Here is a 20829-nt window from a genome sequence, read left to right on the forward strand (position 1 = left end):
TCCCTGCGAGCCACTGCCTCACCTCTGCCTGCATTTCCCCAGCCCCAGCTCAGGAACAGCACTCTCTCCTCCTCTTCCAACCGGTTCTCTCCCAAGCACACAACGCCAGCAACATCTTATCTCTGCCAGAGTTCCAGGCACACAGGCACTGACTGTGACGTTTAGATTCCCCTTGCTCCACAGCAGGGTACACAGGTGTACTCCAGCCTTCTCCAGCAGTGGCCGTGGGGTTGCGGGTGGCACCTTGCCCGTCCTTTGCTTGCTTGGTGCAGACTCACGGCAGCTGTAACTCCCATAACAACTTCTCAACATCTCTGCTGTCTCCAACTTTTTGTATCCTCCCTTTGGGTTTGCAGCAGCCCCTGGCCTAGAGTTTATGCTAAGGATATAATAGGAAAACATGTTTGTGACCTTGCGGGCTTTAGCGTAAAGGTCAGAGCACAGCAGTCCGGCACGCCGGGCTTACACAGCAGTTGAGAACCCCCAGCTCGCTCAGGGTGGAACACTGCCCTCAGATTGGGAGCGGCCAAGAACGCCCGGTCCGCTAAAGGGCAGAACGCTGCCCCAACCGAAACTTGATTGCTCTTGACAATAGTCCGCGGGGTCCAAAGAAACATGTTTAAGAATAGGCCTCACTTGCTGAACGTCACATCATCTAATCCCGGGACCTTCCCCATGACATACTACTATTCACTAGGATGTACTAAAGATCATCCCCTTGTCTTTGTTTATTGCCAATAAATAGCAAGGTTGCAGCTGTTCCGGGCGATTGCACTCTTGGCGGTGGTTGTCCCCTGCACCCACACTCTCTTTTGCAAGCTAACCTGTCTGTGGTTAACCTGTCTGTGATTAACCCGAATCAACCCTGGGGCTCCGTGGGCAGTGTCTCGGCAGGGTTTTAGAGACATCTAAGCTCTTCCTTCTTTATCTCTAAAAGCTTTTTACGGGTGAATTTCATATAACAGAAAATTAGCAATTGTAAAGTGTGCCCTTTGGTAGCATTTCGTACATTCACGATGTTGTGAAATCACCACCTATATCGAGACTCGAAACATTCCCATTGCCCCAGAAGAAAACCTGCAGCCGTCACTCTCCATTTCCCCTTCCCCTATCCCCTGGTAACCCCCTAAACTGTCTTGGTCACCTCCTTTGGAATGTCCACATTTGGGTCTCAGATTACTTCTTATATACCTGGTGCCTGGTCTGGAGCTCTGGTTTAACTTCCCGTTTTCCTTAGCCCACTATCTTGACCTAAATACCCTCCTTGAGATAATGCTAAGTGAAATAAGTCAAGCAGAGAAAGACAAATATCATATGATTTCTCTCATCTATGGAACATAAGAACTAGGATGATCGGTAGGGGAAGAAAGGGATAAAGAAAGGGGGGGGTGATCAGAAGGGGGAATGAAACATGAGACTATGGACTCTGAGAAACAAACTGAGGGCCTCAGAGGGGAGGGGGGTGGGGGAATGGGATAGGCTGGTGATGGGTAGTAAGGAGGGTATGTATTGCATGGTGCACTGGGTGTTACGTGCAACTAATGAATCATCGAACTTTACATCGGAAACTGGGGATGTACTGTATGATGGCTAACATAATATAATAAAAAATCATTAAAAAAATAAATAAATAAATAAATACCCTCCTTCCAATTGACCAACACAGACATGTCCCTTGTACGGCCTCAGGCCCCTGCAGGAAAGCACTGCTTCAAAGTCCACTGACCGAGAAGTGTGGATTCGGTCTGGAGAATATGAGCAAAGGAGTAGCCTCTAGGGCAGGCCTGGCCTCTGTCCCTAGTGTTGGAGCACCTTCTGTGGAGCAGGCAACAGGGAGCTGCAGGGTCCCCTGACTTCCTCTGCCTGGGGGGGAGCCAGAGGCTCAGGGGAGGCCGGCCGCATGCGGCATTTAGAAGAAAACTGTCTAGGACTAACACTAATGTGCTAATACCACTCTAGTGTGCGATAAGCTTTGTGTTCACACTTTTAACAGGCTTCCGGGCAATGTGCTACTGCTGTTCTGGGGACCGCACTTTGAGTAGCCGGGACTAAAGTGCAGTAACTGCCCAAAAAGTGGGACGAGCTGCCTCCTCCCTGCTCAGAAGTTACCCTTCCAACCCAATTACCCTGGCAGCTCAGCTGAAAAGTGGAGGAGCACGTTTCAACAAAGCACTTTTAACAAAGAGGATGGGTGGAAGAGAGGTGGAAGGAGAATGTTCCAGGCAGAGGGAGGCATGTGTGGAGACCTGAAGCAGAAAAACAGCTTTGGTGTTACTGAAAGAGCTAGAAGCAGCTCAGTGTGGTTAGGCAGTGAGTGCGGGGTACTGGAATGAGTGAGGGACACGCTCCATTCCTGGTTCCGAGTTTTCAGGAGCAGAAGCCCTGTCCCCTCTGGGAAGCCATCCACCAGTCAGTGGGGTGGGTGCCCTTTTGATGTTCTCTGTCCAGTATGGTCATCATCCCCACACTTATGACAACATATCCCCACTTGTTGCCTCCTTGGTTTCTCAGCCTCTGGAGGGCATGGACCATGTCTGCGTGGGATTAGCAACACCAACTAATTGTCACTTAAGAAAACTTCCAAAGCATCGGGACCACTGTGGGCCTCCCCCATCTCTAGCACCAGCTGGTGCCCACTTGGGAATTCCTACTGAGGGGCTGCCTGGCTGGGCCGAGGACAGCTGGTGGGAACCTCCTCTCCTTATACCTCGCAGAGGGGCTGGGCCCAAGGCCCTGCCATTAACTAGAAGCTGGAGCTGGGAGGAAACAGGAGCTTGATTTAAAACGGGGTGGAGGTGGGCGGCCCAGTGTAACAGGAGATTGAGATGGTCCAGTCTCCTGAGAAGCACGCAGGGAAGGTGGAAAGGCTGCAGGTGTGGAGGAGGTAGAATGCCTGGCAGAAGGGACCTTGGTCACCCGAGGCTACAGAGAAATGGACCCCATGGAGGATGGCACAGTTGAGGCCCATGGTCTTTGGTAACAAAACATGAATGTTTGCAGTCATCCATGTATTTGATGAAAGGTCCCCATTTAGGGAAAATGTGCCTGTAGCAATGCCAGTTGGCAGGTTCGGGCCTGGTTTGTGACCTGACCCTTCACAGGAGATAAGCTATAAGTAGGTACGCTGCCAGGATGGCGGAGGGTCCCAAACACTGCTGTGTCACAAGACCTAGACTGAAAGGGTGCCTGGACTTCCTGAGTCATAGGGGGATTCACTGGGTCCTGGGACTCAGCCTCTGGGTCAGGAGACCCGGTGCCAGTGATGACGTAGCTGGACAAGGTGCAGAGTGGGGCACACACCACTTCACCACCGTATCAGAGGCTTAGGGACAAGAGGGTCAGGCCTGAGGCTTCTGTAAAAATCTGGAGTCCCTGAGAACTTGGGGAAAAGAGGCAGGGTCCCAGGTGTGGCAAGTCTGGGAAACTCACCAATCCCATTTCCTCTTCCCGGACATACACATTCCCAGCATCCCTTCATGTTAGGACTATGTGACTGGTGCCTGGCCAGTGGGGTGGGGGCTGCACCACTTCTCAGTCCAGCCCATGTTAAAATCCCACTCCCCCTCCTGGGCTGTCTTCTTCCCTTTCCGAAGAGATGGTGGGTGGGGGCTGAAGCAGGCTGATGGCATTGTGGGTCCCAGTCCTTCTCTCAGGATTCTTCCCATTATCTTGGCACCCTTTGCTGTGTGACTTCAGCAACTCTCACTAAAGAGGCAGGGCCCATTTCTCTTTCTGGGTCGGGGATGGCAGCAGATGTGACACCTGAGAAGCTTGAAATAGTATTTGCTTGTTTCTGCTTCACTTTTTGCTCCTCTGCAATTACCTTAAACCATCGCTGGGCCTGCGTGCTGGAGAATGAGCTGGCCCGGTCACCCTGTCACTCCAGCCAATCCCACAACGATGTGTGAATTAGGCTGTTTGAGACCAGAAGGGCTGCCAGCCACGTCCAGCCTAAGTTGCTGATGGTGGACACGTGAACTAAAGAAATGTTTATTCATGTGTGTTTATTAGTTTGTTTTAACACAGCCTTCTCATGACACTAGACAGATGAAACAGCAGTCACCCCAAAAGAGAGAAAGGAGCAGAGACAGCCACCGCCAAACCATCCCCCGCACCGGGTTCCCAGGGAAGGAACAGTAAGCTCTCACTGTGCTGTCACACTGAGACCTTGGGGTTTGCTTGCTACCTCAGCAGAGCCGCCCTCTCCTGACTCAGCCACAAGGAACTGGATCACAGGCCCCCTTCCTACCCCTGTGCCTGAGAGGCCTGAGCAGAGGGCAGGCGGTAGACAAACATGACCGAATGAATATCAGCCAGCCTCCAGCTCGGGCGGAAGTAGAACTGGTGACTCTCCTGGAAGCCCATGCGCCGGTAGAGGGCCAAGGCCGAGTGCTGCAGCATGCTGGTGCTGAGGATGACTTGGCTGTAGCCCTGGTCGCGTGCGAACTGGAGGACGGTCCTGACCAGGGCTTTGGCTATCCCCTGACCTCGGTGCTCCAAGGCCACGCACAGGTGAAACAGCTCCAACTGCTCCTTCTGCAGGGAGCGCTCCTCTGCGGGCAGCACACCCACCATGCCCACCACCTGCCCCTCAGCCTCGACCACCCAGAAGCAGGAGCCGGGCTCGCTCAAGTAGAACTTCGTGATGTCAGACATGTCTGTGCGCAAGGACATGACTTTAAACGCGGTCCAGGGGTATTTGGAAAGGAATCTCAGAGCAATGAGGAGGGTGAGGCTGGCTACGAGGGCCAGGAGCCAGGAGCCAGAGACCAGGAAGAGGGCGAAGGGCACCCCAAGCAAGAGCACCAGAGTTCGGGGCAGCTTCAGGATGTGGCGGAAGGTGAGGGGGGGGAACTCTTCAAATGCCTGGGAGAACACGTCCACGACCTGTGTGCGGTCGCTCTCCCGGTATTTGCGGATGTGGTAAGGAGCCATGGAGGTCTGCTGTGCCTGAACCTCAAAGTCCACGAGAGAGTGAACGAGGTGTCCCTGAACACCTTCCCGGCAGCCCTAGAGAAGAGAAAGGAAGCCAGGTAAGTGCCCCATCTCTGCCACCTCCCAGGAGTGGGGGAGACCCTGCTCGAGGGCATTTCTGCTTTTGCCCTAGAGGATGTAGGCAACGGCCACTGAGAGAAGGTGTAGGCTCAGAACGATTTGCATATGATCCTGGCTCCATCCCTTTCTAGCTGTGTAATCTTGGCATGTCACCTAACTTCTCTGAACCTCTGTTCCTTCATCTGTAGAACAGGGTAAAATAAAAACCTGCCTTCTGGGATGATTTTGAGGATTTAATAAAATAACACATACAGGAGCACCTGGGTGGCTCAGTCTGTTAAGCATCTGCCTTTGGCTCCAATTATGATCTCAGGGCCTTGGGATTGAGCCCTGGGTCGGGCTCCCTGCTCAGTGCGGAGTCTGCTTCTCCCTCTCTCTCTGCCCCTCCCCCTGCTCATGCTCACACTCACTCTCAAATAAATAAATAATCTTTTAAAAAATAAAATAACACTTACAAACTCTGGTATATAAAATACCCTCCTCTCCACCCTCTTTCCCCTTTTACTGGCTCACTTAGCTTCTTGGTATGTTGGAGTGGCACCATGCAGCAGTCAGACCATGTGTCTTTTGGTCCCTAGAGAGGGAACATACATGGCAGGAATCCTGTATTCCAAAGTTCTTTTTTTAAAAATTTATTTTTTAAAGATTTTATTTGTTTATCAGAGAGAGAGCACAAGCAGGGGGAGCAGCAGAGGGAGAAGCATGCTCCCCATTAAACAAGGAGCCCGATGTGGGACTCAATCCTAGGATACTGGGATCATTACCCAAGCTGAAGGCAGATGCTAAACCAACTGAGCCACCCAGGTGTCTCATTTTTTTAAAAGATTTATTTATTTATTTATTTGAGAGAGAAAGAGAGCACAAGCAGGCAGAGGGAGAAGGAGAAGCAGACTCCCTACTTAGCAAGGAGCCTGAGGCAGGGCTTGGTCCTAAGACCCAGAGATCGTGACCTGAGCCTAAGGCAGATGCTTAACAGACTGAGCCACCCAGGCACCCCCAAGTAAAAGTTTCAACAAAGGCTCCTTCCCCCTTGACTGCAAATTTTTAGTCTGCTGAGGTGGCATAGGAGTCAAAGATCAGGGCACCCGAGTGGCTCAGTTGGTTAAGTGTCTGCCTTGGGCTCAGGTCATAACCTCGGAATCCTGGGACCCAGTCCCATGTCAGGCTCCCCACTCAGCGCTTCTCTCTCTCCCTCTGCTTGTGCGCTTCTCTCTCTCCCTCTGCTTGTGCGCTCTCTCCCTCTCTCAAATAAATTTAAAAAATCTTAAAAAAAAAAAAAAAGTCAAACATCAAAAAAGGCCCAGACTTGATCCCCAGAGGAGGGTCCCCCACTCCAGGCCTCTCTCAAGACACTCTCCTTCAACCCACGTCCTCTCACCTGCTACCACAACAGACTTGAGCGTCCAGGGCCGGGTCAGGAAGGCTTCTGCCCTCAGCCTCTGACTGGCATCCAGGAGAGACTGCCCAGGGCTCGCCCACCACCAGGAACCAGGCCGTCCCTGGACGGCCACCTCATTGGCCGGCTTCTGCACATTCGACAACCATAAGCCCCAGGATCAAGAGGCTGGACGATGACGCAGCAGGAGGCCCGTTCTCCACTGACCTCTGTGATGGCCAGGGAATTAGCCTGCAGGAGGGAAGCCGGGCCTGGCACCTCTCAGGGGACCTTGCCCTCACGGGTGGCCTACACGCTTCCTCCCACGGTGGTTCGGGCCTTGGAGCATCTCCCGGCGGGCACCTTGATGTGCTCGGGGGTCCACCTCGGCCCCTTCACACAGCTTCCAGGAGCCTGGGGATGGCACGCCTCACCTTGTGCTGTCATCACACGCTAGAGCCCAGACCCGTGGCGCAGCGCGCAGGTGCTCTCTTCCTGCCCAGGCTCGCCCGGCTCCGAGGGAAACTGATGGTTTGCAGTTCCCCGCCCTCCTCTCACTAGGCTCCATCGCCCCTCGTTCGTTCGTGGGCCCGTGCCGCCACAGCTGTGATTGTTTTGCACTGAGACCCACTAACGCGGCGAAAAACCGAAGAGCAGACCGCCCGCCCGCGGCTCCTATACGCTGCGGGGAGGGGCGCGTCCGCCCCCGCACGTACGTAGCGCGCCCCTCCGCCCACGCGCCCTCACCTCGGCGCGCGGTCGGGTCGCGTGTGTGCGTCTCACGGCTCCTGAAGCCAGGCTCTCGTCCTCCTCAGAGCTGCGTGGGTGCTGTTCTCAAACGCTGGTCTGGGCGAGGCGCTATGTGGGCGGTCGGGCCACCGCGGAGGGCCTGGCACATCCGGGTTTTCCTTGCTAGGCGCTCCTCAGGAGTTCCCGGCAGTGGCAGCCCCGGGGGGCGCGGCGCGGAGCGAGGCCGGCGGCCGCAGAGGGTGACAGGGCCTCCCCGGGGAGGACCCTCAGGTGGACCGGCAGGAGAGGTAGAGCTGAGCGAGGCTGAGGGAGGGAGCGCGTCTGGGGCGGAGGGAACAGAGGCCTGAGGACCCTGAGGCAGGACAGAGGCAAGGTTTTCCGACGTGGCCACGGAGGGAGGAAGGGAGTGATGAGGGCGGCTGGGGCCCGGGCGGGTGCGGCCCGTCGTCCCAGGTGTGGAGTTTGGACTCTACTCCAAAAGCGACGGGAGGCCATCGATATGCTTTTACCTGGGGAGTAACGTAGGCAGGGGTGTGTGCACGTGTGTGCGTGCCTGTGGGTTGCTCTGGCCACGTCTGGAGAGTGGATGGGAGGAGACAGTAGTGGAAGCACATACTCCCCACCCCACAGGCTAGTGTAGCAGTCCAGGTGAAAAAAGAGCCCCAAGGTACAGATATGCAGGTTGCTCACTGTTCAAGAGCATCTGGCCAAGGAGGCCTCGTTGGAACAAAAATAGACCCCTATTCCACTCACCAAGTGGTGAGTCCTGGCACAGAGCTGAGTCTGGCTAAAGGAAAAGGTGACCTTTTTCGTTTTTGCCCAAAGGCATCACTGCACTGGGCTGTCACCAATGGGCTGCGTCTGTGTGAAAGGGGTGTCTTGTTCTATGTTCACTAAGGAGCCACAGGGGCTAGCAGAGGCCCTACAAGAGTACGTGGTGGCTTGGACCAGAGTGAGGCCTTCCAGATGGTGAGAACCAGCCCACCTGTAGGTGCATTTTGGGGGCAGAAATGGCAGGAGTTTGTAATGACCCAAAAGGGAATGAGGATGAGGAAGGGGTCAGAGGTGACAGCCACATTTCTGGCAAGAGCCTCTAGAGGATGCTGTAGAGAGAGACAGACTTGGGGAGAAAAATCATGACTGCCCCTAGTGATACCGTCCTGAGGCCTTCTGGTCAGAAACCATAGGCTGGCAAGCCCCCCGGGGCGGGGCGGGGCGGTGGGGGGGTGTCCAGTGGATGGAGACTGCTGACATTCCAGGTCCTTGGTACCCAACAAGGCCAAAGGGTAAAGTTTAACATGAAATCTGAGGGGTGAGCCATGGGTATTTGCTACATTGGTTTCATACCAAAATTTGAACTAGGAATCAAAAGGGGCTCCAAAGTACAATTGAGCTTTCCTAGTGAATGTAATATTAACTAGTCAAAAACCTAATAGTCAAGCTGAAGGGCCAGAGGTTTGTGATCTGATCCCAAGCTCTCCTTCCCTGTGTTCTCACTGGGTTCTGTGGCCTCCTCAAAACCCAGTGGCCTTGGTTTCCATTCAGGCTTTTCATCCTTCCTCACAGCCATAAACAGGGATGATGAGGATTTATTGACATGAAAAAAAAAGTCAAAATATAGTTCTAAGAAATAAAAAACTAGAGGGGCGCCTGGGTGGTACAGCGGTTAAGCGTCTGCCTTCGGCCCAGGGCGTGATCCCGGCGTTAATGGGATCGAACCCCACATCAGGCTCCTCCGCTATGAGCCTGCTTCTTCCTCTCCCACTCCCCCTGCTTGTGTTCCCTTTCTCACTGGCTGTCTCTATCTCTGTCAAATAAATAAATAAAATCTTTTTTTTTAAAGAAAAAACTACAAAACAGTGGGTTTTAACTCATTTTGGGAAAAATATGACTTGAAACTGATGTACAGACACAAGCATGCAGAGAAGTCTGAGCGATCATACCAAATGCTGGCAGCTGGTGTCTCTGGATGGAGGACTTACGGGTCATTCTCTGTGCAAAAGATAGAGCCTGGAGTGTGCTGAGGCTCCAGGCTCCTGCTTCAGATGGCAAAACAGAGGCTTGGGAATCTACCTGGCTCTGCCTCAGCCGGATCTGAGAATCTAAAGGCAGCCAGCTAAGATCATGAACTCCTAAAGGTAAGGCAGATGTGTTTATGCTATTACTTCATGTTTTAGTTAACTGTTGTACTGTGTATAATTCAGTGGCATTCAGCACATTCACTATGTTGTGCAACTGCCACCTCTACCAGGTTCCAAAGCATGTTCACAACCCAAAAGGAAGCCCCTGGTCCCTATGCAGTTGCACTCTCTTTCTCCTCTCGCCAGGCCCTGGCAACAACTAACCTGCTTTCTGGATGTTTCATTTAAATGGAATCATGTGATAGGTGAATTTCTGTGTTCCACTTCTTTCCCTTTGTTTTCAAGGCTCACCCATGTTGTAGCATATATCAGTAGGTCATAGCTTTTGGTGGCTGCATAATATTCCACGGTAGGGATATCCCACACTTGTTTATCCATTCATCCATTAAGGGACACTTAGGTTGTTTCCACCTTTTGGCTATTGTGAATTGTGCTGTTATGAACATTGGTGTACACGTTTTGGGTTGAGCACCTATTTTCAGTTCTATTGGGTATATACCTAGGAGTGGAATTTCTGGGTCATATTATGACTTTATGTTTAACATTTTGAGGAGCTGCCATACCGTTGTCCGAAGTGGCTGAACTGTTCTACTTTCCCACCAGCAACGAGTCCTATTTTATTTTCCTATCTTCCTCAGCACTACTGCCTGGTACATAAAAAGAAATCAGATGCCTTGCACTGTGAGGAATCTCTTTTCCTCAGCTCTGATATTCATGACAACCTAAGAACTAAGGTTGATATTAATGTCCCCATTTTACAAAAGGAAAACTAAGGCCAGAAAAGCTGAAATCTCCTACCCAAGTCCTCATAGAATCACCATAATTCCACAGGTTGTGGATTTGAGAGAAACATGTCACTAAAACCCCACACTTACATCTATGAAAAATATTCCCTACTGCACCAGCACAACCCAGAAATGGGCCAGGGAGATGGACAGTACATAAGTGGCATTACATTTTGAAAGTCTCAGGGAGAAGAGAACATCAATTCAGCTTCATTTAACTTAAATTCCCAGAAAGAATCTCCCCTAACCTCTCCTCAGGGTTCTCAGTTACCCAACCTCAGGCCGATGCCCTGAGCTTCTACTGAGAGCTCGTCATTTAAAGGAAATGAGTGGATGAAAAAAGTGGCAAATGCTTTCAAGGGGAAAGAAGTAGGGGGATGGGTCATCCTTCATGTTCAGGAATCCTCAGACAATGATTCCCAGCTCTACGGAAATGTTTTGTAACCTTACAACTAATTGTCTGAGAAAGTGAGAGGGTATCAGGCCCCGACACTCAAATTAGGGTAACTCCAGCAGATTTTATGCAGATGATCAAAGGGGCTAATTCTGAAGGTGTGGGTGGGTAGAAGGGGACTAAGGATGGTGCAAGAACCAGGCGTGTTACTGCTCGGAGGCCTGAAGTGAGGCAGGAGGGAGAGTTGACAGGAACCTGACCCAGGAGTTGAAAGGTTCAGGGACAAAGCCAGCCCATATGACCTTGCACGGAGGAGTCAGGAGAATAAATATGCTGGCCTCACACTCTCTTCCTAACTCCAGTCTCCTAGGGGCCTCCCACTGGCCGAACCCAGTCAGAGGAGTCCTCTTGCTGCCATACAGGTCAGCCTCCCAGAACAGGGAGGGGGGATGGGTGAAGAGTGACCTGGAGGGGAACATGGGAGGTCAGTGGCACAAAGGACTAGGAAAACATCAATGACAGGCAAATTCGATGAATACAAACTGTTCATTCTGAGACCAACCAAACCAGGTTATGCTTTCCTTGATACAGCGATATGAGTGCAGGGTGGCTGCTGTCAGCAAACCGGGAGCAGGGAAGTGGCTGCAGTGGGGAGTACAGAATGGTACCTTTCTGCTCTGAAGTTTCTAATGAGTTCAGCTCCTCATCCCCAAGAATTCTACTTCACAGAAGCTATCTAAAGGAAAGAGAAACATGTACAAAGATTTATTTGCAAAAGTGAAACATTGAAAGCAATATAAATGTATAAAAATAGGAGACTTAGTAGGTATATGACATGTTCCACGTCAATAAAAAGAATGTGAGTGACGGGATGGGAGAGGCAGGGGCAGTGCCAGGGAGGTGTTTGGAGCACTGGGGCCTGGGGTTATTCAGATCAGACTGTTACTCTGTCAGGGAAGAGATGACTTTGAAATGGAGATGGCTGGGGGAGGCACCACCTTAATCAAGTGATCAAACTTTGTATCACTAATGATGGGGCCAATGGACACGTTCCTCCTGGTGACACGCAATGGCAAGAACACAACATTTACCTACTGTTACTCCCAAAAATAAGCTGATTTAAATCATGAACAAATCCAGATAGTGCGGAATTCTGAAAGATACCTAGGGTGCTCTTCAAAAAAATGTCAAAATCATTCTTAAGAGGTTTGCTTCAGATGAAAAGAGATGAGATATGACAACTAAACACTGTGTAGGCTGAAGTGCCAGGTCTACAACTTCACTTTGAAATCACTCAGAAGTATGTGCATGTGTGTATTGTACACACCTGAGTGCAGATAGGCAGATAGGAGAGCAAGAGGCAAGAGCAAACAAATGTAGCAAAACGTTAAGAACAAACAGTGAATTTTCATGAAAGGTACAGGGACTTTTATTGTATTATTGTTAATTGTTCTCTAGGTTTGAAATTTTTTGAAATAGACTTCAGAGACTAGATCTGTTTCCTTGCTGGTAAAAATCTCTTGGAACTGTAGTAAGGACTAAATGAGGTAGTGCATATAAAATGCTAAGCACACTGCACACAAGAAATGTTAGAGATGTATGTACATGCTGTATTATTTATGATCACGATAGAAATCACTAAGTATTTCCACCTCCCTGCTTTCCAGCATGTGGCAAGATCACACTTCTCTGTCCCTTTTGAGGTTCGCAGGGTGACGTGACTGGCTTTGGACAGTGAAACATGAGATAAGCAGACGGGGTTTGAGTCATTGCCCTGTGTGTTTACTGCTTCACACTGGCTGTGCAGACTGAGCGTGACAGACTTTTGCCATGTGAAGCCAATGAGCTTTAGGGACTGTAATTGAAACCTAACCTAACCCAGAAGTCTAGAAGTATGGACCTCAGGTTGAATCCTACCCACCATTTGTTTTTGTCAATTGAGTTTCACTGAACAGAGCCATACTCATCATTTATGGCCTGTGGATACTATGACAGCAAGAGTTGAGTAGGTGCGGGGCGCCTGGGTGTCACAGCGGTTAAGCGTCTGCCTTTGGATCACGGCGTGATCCCGGCGTTATGGGATCGAGCCCCACATCAGGCTCCTCCGCTATGAGCCTGCTTCTTCCTCTCCCACCCCCTGCTTGTGTTCCCTCTCTCACTGGCTGTCTCTCTCTCTCTGTCAAATAAATAAATAAAATCTTAACAACAACAAAAAAAGAGTTGAGTAGTTGCAACAGAAACCTTATGGCCTGCAAAGCTGAAAATATTTACTATCTGGCCCTTCACAGAAGTTTGCTGACCCTTGACCAAGGCTGTCTTAACTGCTACAATCAAAATAGAAGATAAAGCAAGAAAAGAACCCCCAAGCCATTGATAAAACATGGCTTTATACTAGCTGTATGACCTTGAGCAAGTTACTTATTATTTGTATTATCTTTTAGTTGCCTTGTGTGTAAAATGGTGGTAAGATTAGATCTACCTCCTCATAAGATTATGATGAATGAATTCTTGTATGTAAAACGCTTGGAACCAGGAGGCTAGGAAGGGAAATGCCAGAGTAGCCAGAAGTAAGGGCAGGGATATGAGCTGATGAATATAAATCACTAAGGCAAGAACCTAGTAAACACCCAATTATTCCAATTACATAAAGATGAAATATATTTGAATAGAAACATAAGACTAGAAGACAACACATGACAGCAACAGTGGCTATCTTTTAAAAAATTAAGAGAGAAACCAGTAGTGGCTTTTTTTCTTTTTGTAACATTGTGTTTTCTACCACTGAACATATGTAATAATCAAGAAAGAAAAATCCATGTTATTTTTATAAATGCTGAAGATTTTAAATATTTCTATCATTTCACAAAACATCTTTTGTTGACATTCTACAAATGATACCATCCAATAATGTTCCAATACTTTCTTCTTGTGAAGATAGTTTATATATCTGTAAAAATAGAAGACAAATTATGGCATGCTAATTTTTCATGCACTACTCATTTTCATCATACAAACATGTATAAGTGAAATTATCATTCAACTACTGGGATAATGGTATGAAATCACAATTCACAAACGTGATTAAAATATGCAAAGTAGATGGCAACTCATCATTTATGTCAAAAGTTCCCTTTAAGTTGCACTTATGGTGATCACCCTCTAAACACGGAAACCAAATTTGTAACAATTTTAAAAGCATACATCTAGACATTAAAGATCAAGCTTATTACACAGGGGTGCCTGGGTGGTTCAGTTGGTTAAGCAACTGCCTCCAGCTCAGGTCATGACCCCAAGGTCCTGGGAATCAGCCCAGCATCAGGCTCCATCCCAGGGTCCTGGATCAGTCCTGGGATCGAGCCCCACATCTGCATTGGCATCGGGCTCCCTGCTCAGTGGAGGAGTCTGCTTCTCCCTCTGCCCCTCTCCCTACCCCTGCTCCTGTGCTCTCTTTGCGCTCTCTCTCAAATAAATAAAATCTTAAAAAAAAAAAGCATACACAGTGCATTTGAGATGTAAAATATAGAATGTCTTTATTCTTAGAGAATGCTTTTATCAACTAAATTTCTAACTATATTTTACATAAACTTGCACCTTCTAATTCTTTTTTTTTTTTTTTAAAGATTTTATTTATTTGACAGAGACAGCCAGCGAGAGAGGGAACAGTGGGAGAGGAAGAAGCAGGCTCCCAGTGGAGGAGCCTGATCTGGGGCTCGATCCCAGATCACCGGGATCATGCCCTGAGCGGAAGGCAGACGCTTAACGACTGCGCTACCCAGGCGCCCCTGCACCTTCTAATTCTTAGCTTCTATAATTATTTTCAAGTAATTTTTAATTACATTAACCTTTCTTAAAAAAAAAAAAAACAACCCAAAAAAACCCAGAAGCATTGGTGATCAATAAGCAAACAGCATCGGTTTTATTCTTCATCACACTTTCTAAAAATACAGATTTACAAACCTTTTTGACTTCTGTAATATTTGTTACGTCAGGAAGGTTTTCCAGAGAAACTTGATGACCTTCAACCTGAGATATTAGGTCTTCTTGATTTATTTGTTTTTCTCTCTCTTCAATGTAAACAATTAGAACTGAAGTGTCATTTGCTGAGATACCAAATTTTTTCAAAGCTTCTGAAATCTAAGAAAAAAAAAGGAAAGACAATAAACTAGTAGTTTGTGTGTCTGAAACCTCTCCCCATCAGCCTCCTTCTCCGTGGGTTTACATATCCTAATTGGTCCTCTCCACCTACAGTGTTTCTCTTCAACAGCCCTTCCTAACACCCGCCAGCTCTGCCTCCAGAGCACTCTGCTCACCGCTGCATCTCCTTACTGCACAGTCAAGCCCATTCTTGGCATGGCACACAAACACCCCCCCCTTCTGATCCCCGGAGACCCTCCAGCGATGCTCACCTACCTTCTAGCCAGCCTGGACTGTGTGGGGGTCCCATCATTTCACACTTTTTTCCTCATCCTCTGCCCGGAGTGCCCTCACCCTTTACCATCCAATGCACAGGGCAGTCCCCGCTACACCCTCCTCCTTACAGGAGTTGCTTCCTTGCTGCTCCCATCAGTTTGAATTATTATTCCCGCTATATCATTAATCTTAGAGCCGTTGGATTTCTGTCGTTTCCCTGCCTTCCTCAGGAGCATATTTGTTTCTCCTGCCCTGGAACTGTAGCCAAAAGTGGTTGACAACCCCAACAGATGCTCACTGAATTGAATAGTTTCTCAAGTTATTTCAAATGATCTCAAAGAAATAATAATTCTTTGGTAATTTTTTCATTAGGTACCAAGGAATTCTATTATCCTGCATTTTGTAAACTTTATAAAATTTCATACATTACTTTAAATCATGCCACAGGCTTCCCAATTATCCTCTGGATGATATTAATACCTGGTTGGTATGTTATTAACTGTAGTGGTAATACTCAAAGTTCATCAGCAAAATTTGTTTTTTGTCTTTATGTGCCACAGATGGAACGTCTTTAGCTCAATAACTTTGATTACTATCAGTATCTCAAACCACAAACTTCCTGTGTGTGGGGGGTGAGTGAGCCCGTGTTCCCGGTAACCAGCAGGCTTCTGGATATGGAAAAGACATGGATTCTATCCTCAAGGAGTTTATAGGGAGAGTAGACGTGCATAATACACAAATATCCATGCTTAATGTTGTACCATTTAAATGTATATATCATTTAGAGGGATCTTCCTGCTCCTATTATATGGTAGGATGGACAGATAAAACTACCCTCATTTAATGTAGCTAAACTTTACTCATATATGAAATGACTGCAAAGCTTATTTGTCTAGTAAGAGGCAGTGCTAAACCTCAACTCTGTCCAGAACTCTTTTAACTATTATTTTCCTTTGTTACTAACAATAGGCATACAGGAATTTAGCCTCCAGCCCAACACTAGGGAACACATGGTATATCATGGCAAGGTCAACAGAAATAAAGTAAGTGATATACATATTAATTACATTGTTATTTGGGGAGAGGTTGAAAATAATTTCAGTTGATAGAGTTCTTGTCTTCATTTTTCCCAATTTGTAGAGATGAATTGCTTTGTTTGCTGCCACAAGTATCTGAAATGGATCGACAATCTACCAAAGAGAACAGAGGGAATTACACATGGAGCATCTGGAGCACTCTGGAGATGCATGCCTTATCTCTTGGTAACTCCAATGTCAGGCTGTTTTGCTTCATCACAGCTGCTATGGACTATGTTTTCAAAATTGCTGGGTGTTCAGAAAATCATAGAATTTAAAAGCTGCAAGAAACTTAAATAGTAAAAATTTTTTAAATAACATTGAGAACTAATATCATGGGAAAAGCCGTATTCTAAACATTTTACATGTTTTATTTTAAATCAGTATTATTATTCATGTGCAGTAGATGAGGAAACCAAAGCAAAGAATGTCTGGGTTTGAATTCCAGCTCTGTCACTTACCACTGAGGGGAGTTGGGCAGATTCCTTAGTTTTATCTGTTAGATGCAGATAATCATAGTGATTACTTCATAGGGTTGTTGTGAAGATTGAATGAGTTGGTAGATGGAAAGGAAGAGAGTAAGCACTCTCTAGAGGTTGGCCACCACTTGCTCAAAGTCCTAATGGCAGAGCTGGGATTAAATCCTGCTGCCGCAGTTCCTCGGTGTGTGCTCTTAACTACTATGCATGTCCCCTGTGCAGAGATTTTTTTCCCCCCAACTAACAGCTTTTAAAAATTTCTATTTATTTATATCTTAAATTCTTTAAATTCAAATTTAGTTTACATACACTGTATTATTAGTTTCAGAGGTAGAATTTAGTGATTCATCACTTGCATAGAACACCCAGTGCTCATTACATCAAGTGCCCTCCTTAATGGCCATCACCCAGTTACCCCATCCCCCCACCCACCTCCCCTCCAGCAACGGTCAGTTTGCTTCCTAGAGTTCAGCATCTCTTATGGTTTGCCTCCCTATTTTCATCTTTTTAAATTTCTCCTTCCCTTCCCCTACGTTCATGTTTTGTTTCTTAAATTCTACATGAGTGAAATCATATGGTATTTGTCTGTCTCTGACAGAATTCTTTCGCTTAGCATAATACCCTCTAGTTCCACCCATGTCATTGCAAATGGCAAGATTTCATTCTTTTTTGATGGCTGAGTAATATTCCGTTGTATATATGTACCACATCTTCTTTATCTCTCCACCGACATCTGGGCTCTTTCCATATTTTGGCTATTGTGGACATTGTTGCTATAAACATTGGGGTGCATGTGCCCCTTCGAATCCTGTGCAGAGATTTTTCTAGTTTAGATCAGATGAAGATCCAGGCATTTGCCATTACCTCAGAGCCAGACCACAACCCATCTTATCTCCTGGGGGAGTTCCTGGCACTTCGGCTTCTATTCACTGTTAAATTCAAGGTTGACCCAGTCTGACTCCATAGCCTGGACAAGAACTCTTTACCCAAAAAGATGACAATTTTAGGCTAACCTATAACATCATGAAAAATTAACATATTCTTCAATGCCCCGTTATAGCTCACCTAGTCTCACTTGTACTTACCACCTTAGGGTTTATTAATGAACCATCAATAGCACCTTCCATGGCCTTTTTTCTCAAGTCTCCAGCATTTTTTACATCTTTAAATAACAGAAGGGTCACCCTGCATTCAGGAAATAGGTCCAGCCGATGTGTTAACTGCATTTCATAGACAAGCAGGATTCTATTTGCATAAAACCAAAAAGACCAAAAGACTTCATTTGTTTAAAAGTTAACATTATAATACACTAAAAAATATCCTTGCTAACAAATAAATTAAAATAATTTTAATAATAAGATGACAGAACTGTTAAGCTAGAAGAATCCATCCAAAAGCACATTTAGCATCCTCATGAAATGTTGTCTTCCCACCCACCCCCGCCGCCCCGAGTTGTTTCTAGCTTCCTTTACCATTCCTCAGAAAGGATCAAGGTTGCTGCTTGGTTCCCTGGTTGTACAGACAGGATCTGATACATGGCTGAGGGGAAGCTTCTCTAACAGACAAGTAGAAGCAGAATGTCAGGAATTTTTTAGACCAGAAGTTACTTATGGTATTAGTGAAACCTCACTCCATCTTAGCCTTTTTAGCTTTCTGGTCTTACCATTTTATGTATATTTTAGCAGAACCTAAACACAAAGATTAAGAAAATAATTTTATTGAAGAAAGTATGACACTTGACTCAAAGATACTCATTTCACATACGACATTTAAGGAGAGAGGGTACAATTACTAAAAAAATCAATACTGGCCCTTTCTTAGACATAAGTTTAATAAGGAAAGGACAAAGACATAAAAGAACATAAAAGACCAGAACTTCACTAACTAGAAAGACAACCATATCCTTGAATTGAAAAACAAAGTATTGCAAAAATTTGATCTTTAAAACAATTTCAAAGTCTTAGTGAAATATTTGGGTGAGAAATTTGATAAATTCATTTTACCCGTTTACTTAATAGGTTCCATTTCTAGGACTCTTTTCAAGGAATAAATTAAAAACCTGAACATGTGTGTAAATTAGAAGTCCCTCTTACCATCCTAATAGCAAAAAATTGAAAACAAATTAGCTAATGGAATTTGTTGTGACTAAACAGCCGTTAAAAACTGTAGTCTTGAGCAGTTAAGGATGTGTGAAAACAGCAATAAACATTGAGTAAAAAACATCTGATTGAAAAACAAAACATAAAATGTAGCATAATTAGTGGGCTTCTCAAAAAAGTGCATAAAAATACTGAAAGGAAAATACACCAAAAAGTTATCTCAGACTTGGTGGAATTACATCTGATTTTTTGTTAGGAAAAAACACTATGTGTGAATAATGTCTTGGCACATCGCAGTTCAATCTTTATTAATAGTCATAGTAATGTCAAATGGGGGGAAAAGATACTGTAAAAATATAACGAATATATTCCCAATTTCCCAAAAAAAGATGCACATAGAAAACAAAAACAGGGGGCGCCTGGGTAGCGCAGTCGTTAAGCGTCTGCTTTCGGCTCAGGGCGTGATCCCGGCGTTCTGGGATCGAGTCCCACATCGGGCTCCTCTGCTGGGAGCCTGCTTCTTCCTCTCCCACGGCTGTCTCTTTGTCACATAAATAAATAAAATCTTAAAAAAAAAAAAAACAGGAAACACCAAAATATGGCCATCTTTTTTTTTTTTTTTAAAGATTTTATTTGTTTATTCGACAGAGATAGAGACAGAGAGAGGGAACACAAGCAGGGGGAGAGGGAGAGGAAGAAGCAGGCTCACAGCAGAGGAGCCTGACGTGGGGCTCGATCCCACAATGCCGGGATCACGCCCTGAGCAGAAGGCAGATGCCCAACCGCTGTGCCACACAGGTGCCCCCAAAATATGGCCATCTTGGGTGGAAGGATTACTGGTAATTTTTATCGTCTTCTATTAAAAAAATGTTACGTTCTGAATTTTCTACAGTGAGTACACACAATAGGAATACGTATAATCAGCAAGGAAAAAACTCTTCGCTGTTTTATGTTTTTACACTAAGGAAAAAGGACCCCTGGCAAAAGTCACTTAGGCCAGAACTTCCGAGTCATCGCCGGACACCCAACTCTCGCTCAACTCCCACAGCTAATGCAGTCTTGACGATTTTACCAGTTAGGTATCACTCTGACCCGCCCACTTCTCGCCCACACCCACCGCCCCCAGCGGCCTCGCTCGCTCAGCTACTGCCGGGGCCTCCCAGGGGCGGTCGCCTCGCAGTTCCTGCCCTCCCATCATCCAACCTCCACCCGCCAGGAAGAGCGATCCTCTCAAAAAGCCCCAGCTGGTCCTTCCTTGCTCGTGTGATAAAGCCCCCAGGCCCTCCGATCCGGGCCGTCTCTCCCTCCTCCGCTCGCAGGCGCGCCGGTCCCGGGCTCGCGCTCTTTCCGCCACCGCCGCAGCGGCTCCTTCCCCCGTTCTGCCCCCAGAGGCAGAGCCCCGACTCTTTCCTCCCTCCCTTCAACTCGCCGTTAAGAGTCCATTTACCAAGGCGCCCAGGGCCCCGGGTCCAGGTTCCTCTTAGACGCGCTCCTCCACCCTCCACGACGTCAGGGAGCGGGCGCCTGCCCCAGCCGTGCTGCGTCCCCGGGGGTGCCCTCCGGGCCCCGCCCCCAGCCCTCTCCGCCCGGCCCCGAGAGGACCCACCCGCGCGCGCTTCCGGTCCTCCGGGAAGACCCTTCCCTCGGAAACAAAGCCCTCGCTTTCCGGAAGCTGGGCTGTAGCCGCGTTCGCCTCTCCCCACAAGCTTCTTCCCCAGCCTGAGCCGTCAGCGGACGCGAAGGAGAGCTGGGGTCCCGTCCGTCACTGCCGGCGACAGGGACGGTGAGGACCCGGGGACTGGACGCTGAGGTCTCGGTGCCGAGTCTCAGCCTTGTCTCCGGCGCGTGTTGTCGGGCAAGACGTCGGTTTCTTCCTGTGCAGAGAGCAGTGTTGTCCAGGCTGAGCTCCACCTTCGTCTACGCTACAGTTCTCTGCGGGGCGGGGGGACTCGTCCCCTTCTTGCTCTCGGTGCTGTCGGTCATTTAGGGAGGATCTCCTGCTGTAGACCGCGATTTTCCTTCGGTACTTAAAAGATAGGTGACAGGACACTGATGAAATCAACCTCCTCCTGCATCTAGCCGGCCCAGTAATTTCTCATCCCTAAGTGTATCAGCCTCCAAGGGCGGACGTAATCCCCTTAACAGGTTGCAGAGAATTATTTTCCATGTTCTTTAGGGTTGGAGCTCATCTTGGACAGTACTTTTCTTTAAACAGGTAAATTTACACAAGTAAATAACAAATATAGCTGTCGGGTGGATATGTGC

The 20829-nt window shown here is 47.6% G+C and overlaps 2 protein-coding genes and 1 long non-coding RNA gene across 6 annotated transcripts; 1 reads left to right on the plus strand and 2 right to left on the minus strand.

Annotated features, from left to right (window-relative positions):
* Positions 1–3850: 3850 nt before the first annotated feature.
* NAT8 (N-acetyltransferase 8 (putative)) lies at positions 3851–7311 on the minus strand. Of its 3 annotated transcripts, none has more exons than XM_002921502.4 (2): positions 7178–7311; positions 3851–5010 (listed from the first exon to the last, which is right to left on the minus strand). In XM_002921502.4, exon 2 carries the CDS (start codon positions 4933–4935, stop codon positions 4246–4248), a length of 690 nt encoding a protein of 229 aa, XP_002921548.1. In that variant the 5' UTR covers positions 4936–5010; positions 7178–7311; the 3' UTR covers positions 3851–4245. The 3 variants fall into 3 exon arrangements, with proteins under 3 accessions (XP_002921548.1, XP_011226087.1, XP_019657588.1); XM_011227785.3 differs by lacking the exon at positions 7178–7311 and adding an exon at positions 6865–7161; XM_019802029.2 differs by lacking the exon at positions 7178–7311 and adding an exon at positions 6434–7161.
* Positions 7312–7354: 43 nt separating this feature from the next.
* LOC105238596 lies at positions 7355–15970 on the plus strand. The gene is made up of 3 exons (XR_004624965.1): positions 7355–7467; positions 9024–9318; positions 15880–15970. It is a non-coding gene; the product is annotated as an uncharacterized LOC105238596 (long non-coding RNA).
* TPRKB (TP53RK binding protein) lies at positions 13132–20169 on the minus strand. 2 transcript variants are annotated; one of them, XM_002921488.4, is made up of 5 exons: positions 20012–20169; positions 17551–17710; positions 15978–16100; positions 14458–14634; positions 13132–13447 (listed from the first exon to the last, which is right to left on the minus strand). In XM_002921488.4, the coding sequence occupies exons 2-5, from the start codon at positions 17689–17691 to the stop codon at positions 13361–13363; spliced, it is 528 nt and encodes a 175-aa protein (XP_002921534.1). In that variant the 5' UTR covers positions 17692–17710; positions 20012–20169; the 3' UTR covers positions 13132–13360. The 2 variants fall into 2 exon arrangements, with proteins under 2 accessions (XP_002921534.1, XP_019657589.1); XM_019802030.2 differs by having other exon boundaries at positions 17551–17650; positions 20012–20164.
* Positions 20170–20829: the final 660 nt, after the last annotated feature.

Source organism: Ailuropoda melanoleuca, chromosome 4 (assembly GCF_002007445.2).
Source record: "Ailuropoda melanoleuca isolate Jingjing chromosome 4, ASM200744v2, whole genome shotgun sequence".
Lineage (NCBI taxonomy): Eukaryota > Metazoa > Chordata > Mammalia > Carnivora > Ursidae > Ailuropoda > Ailuropoda melanoleuca.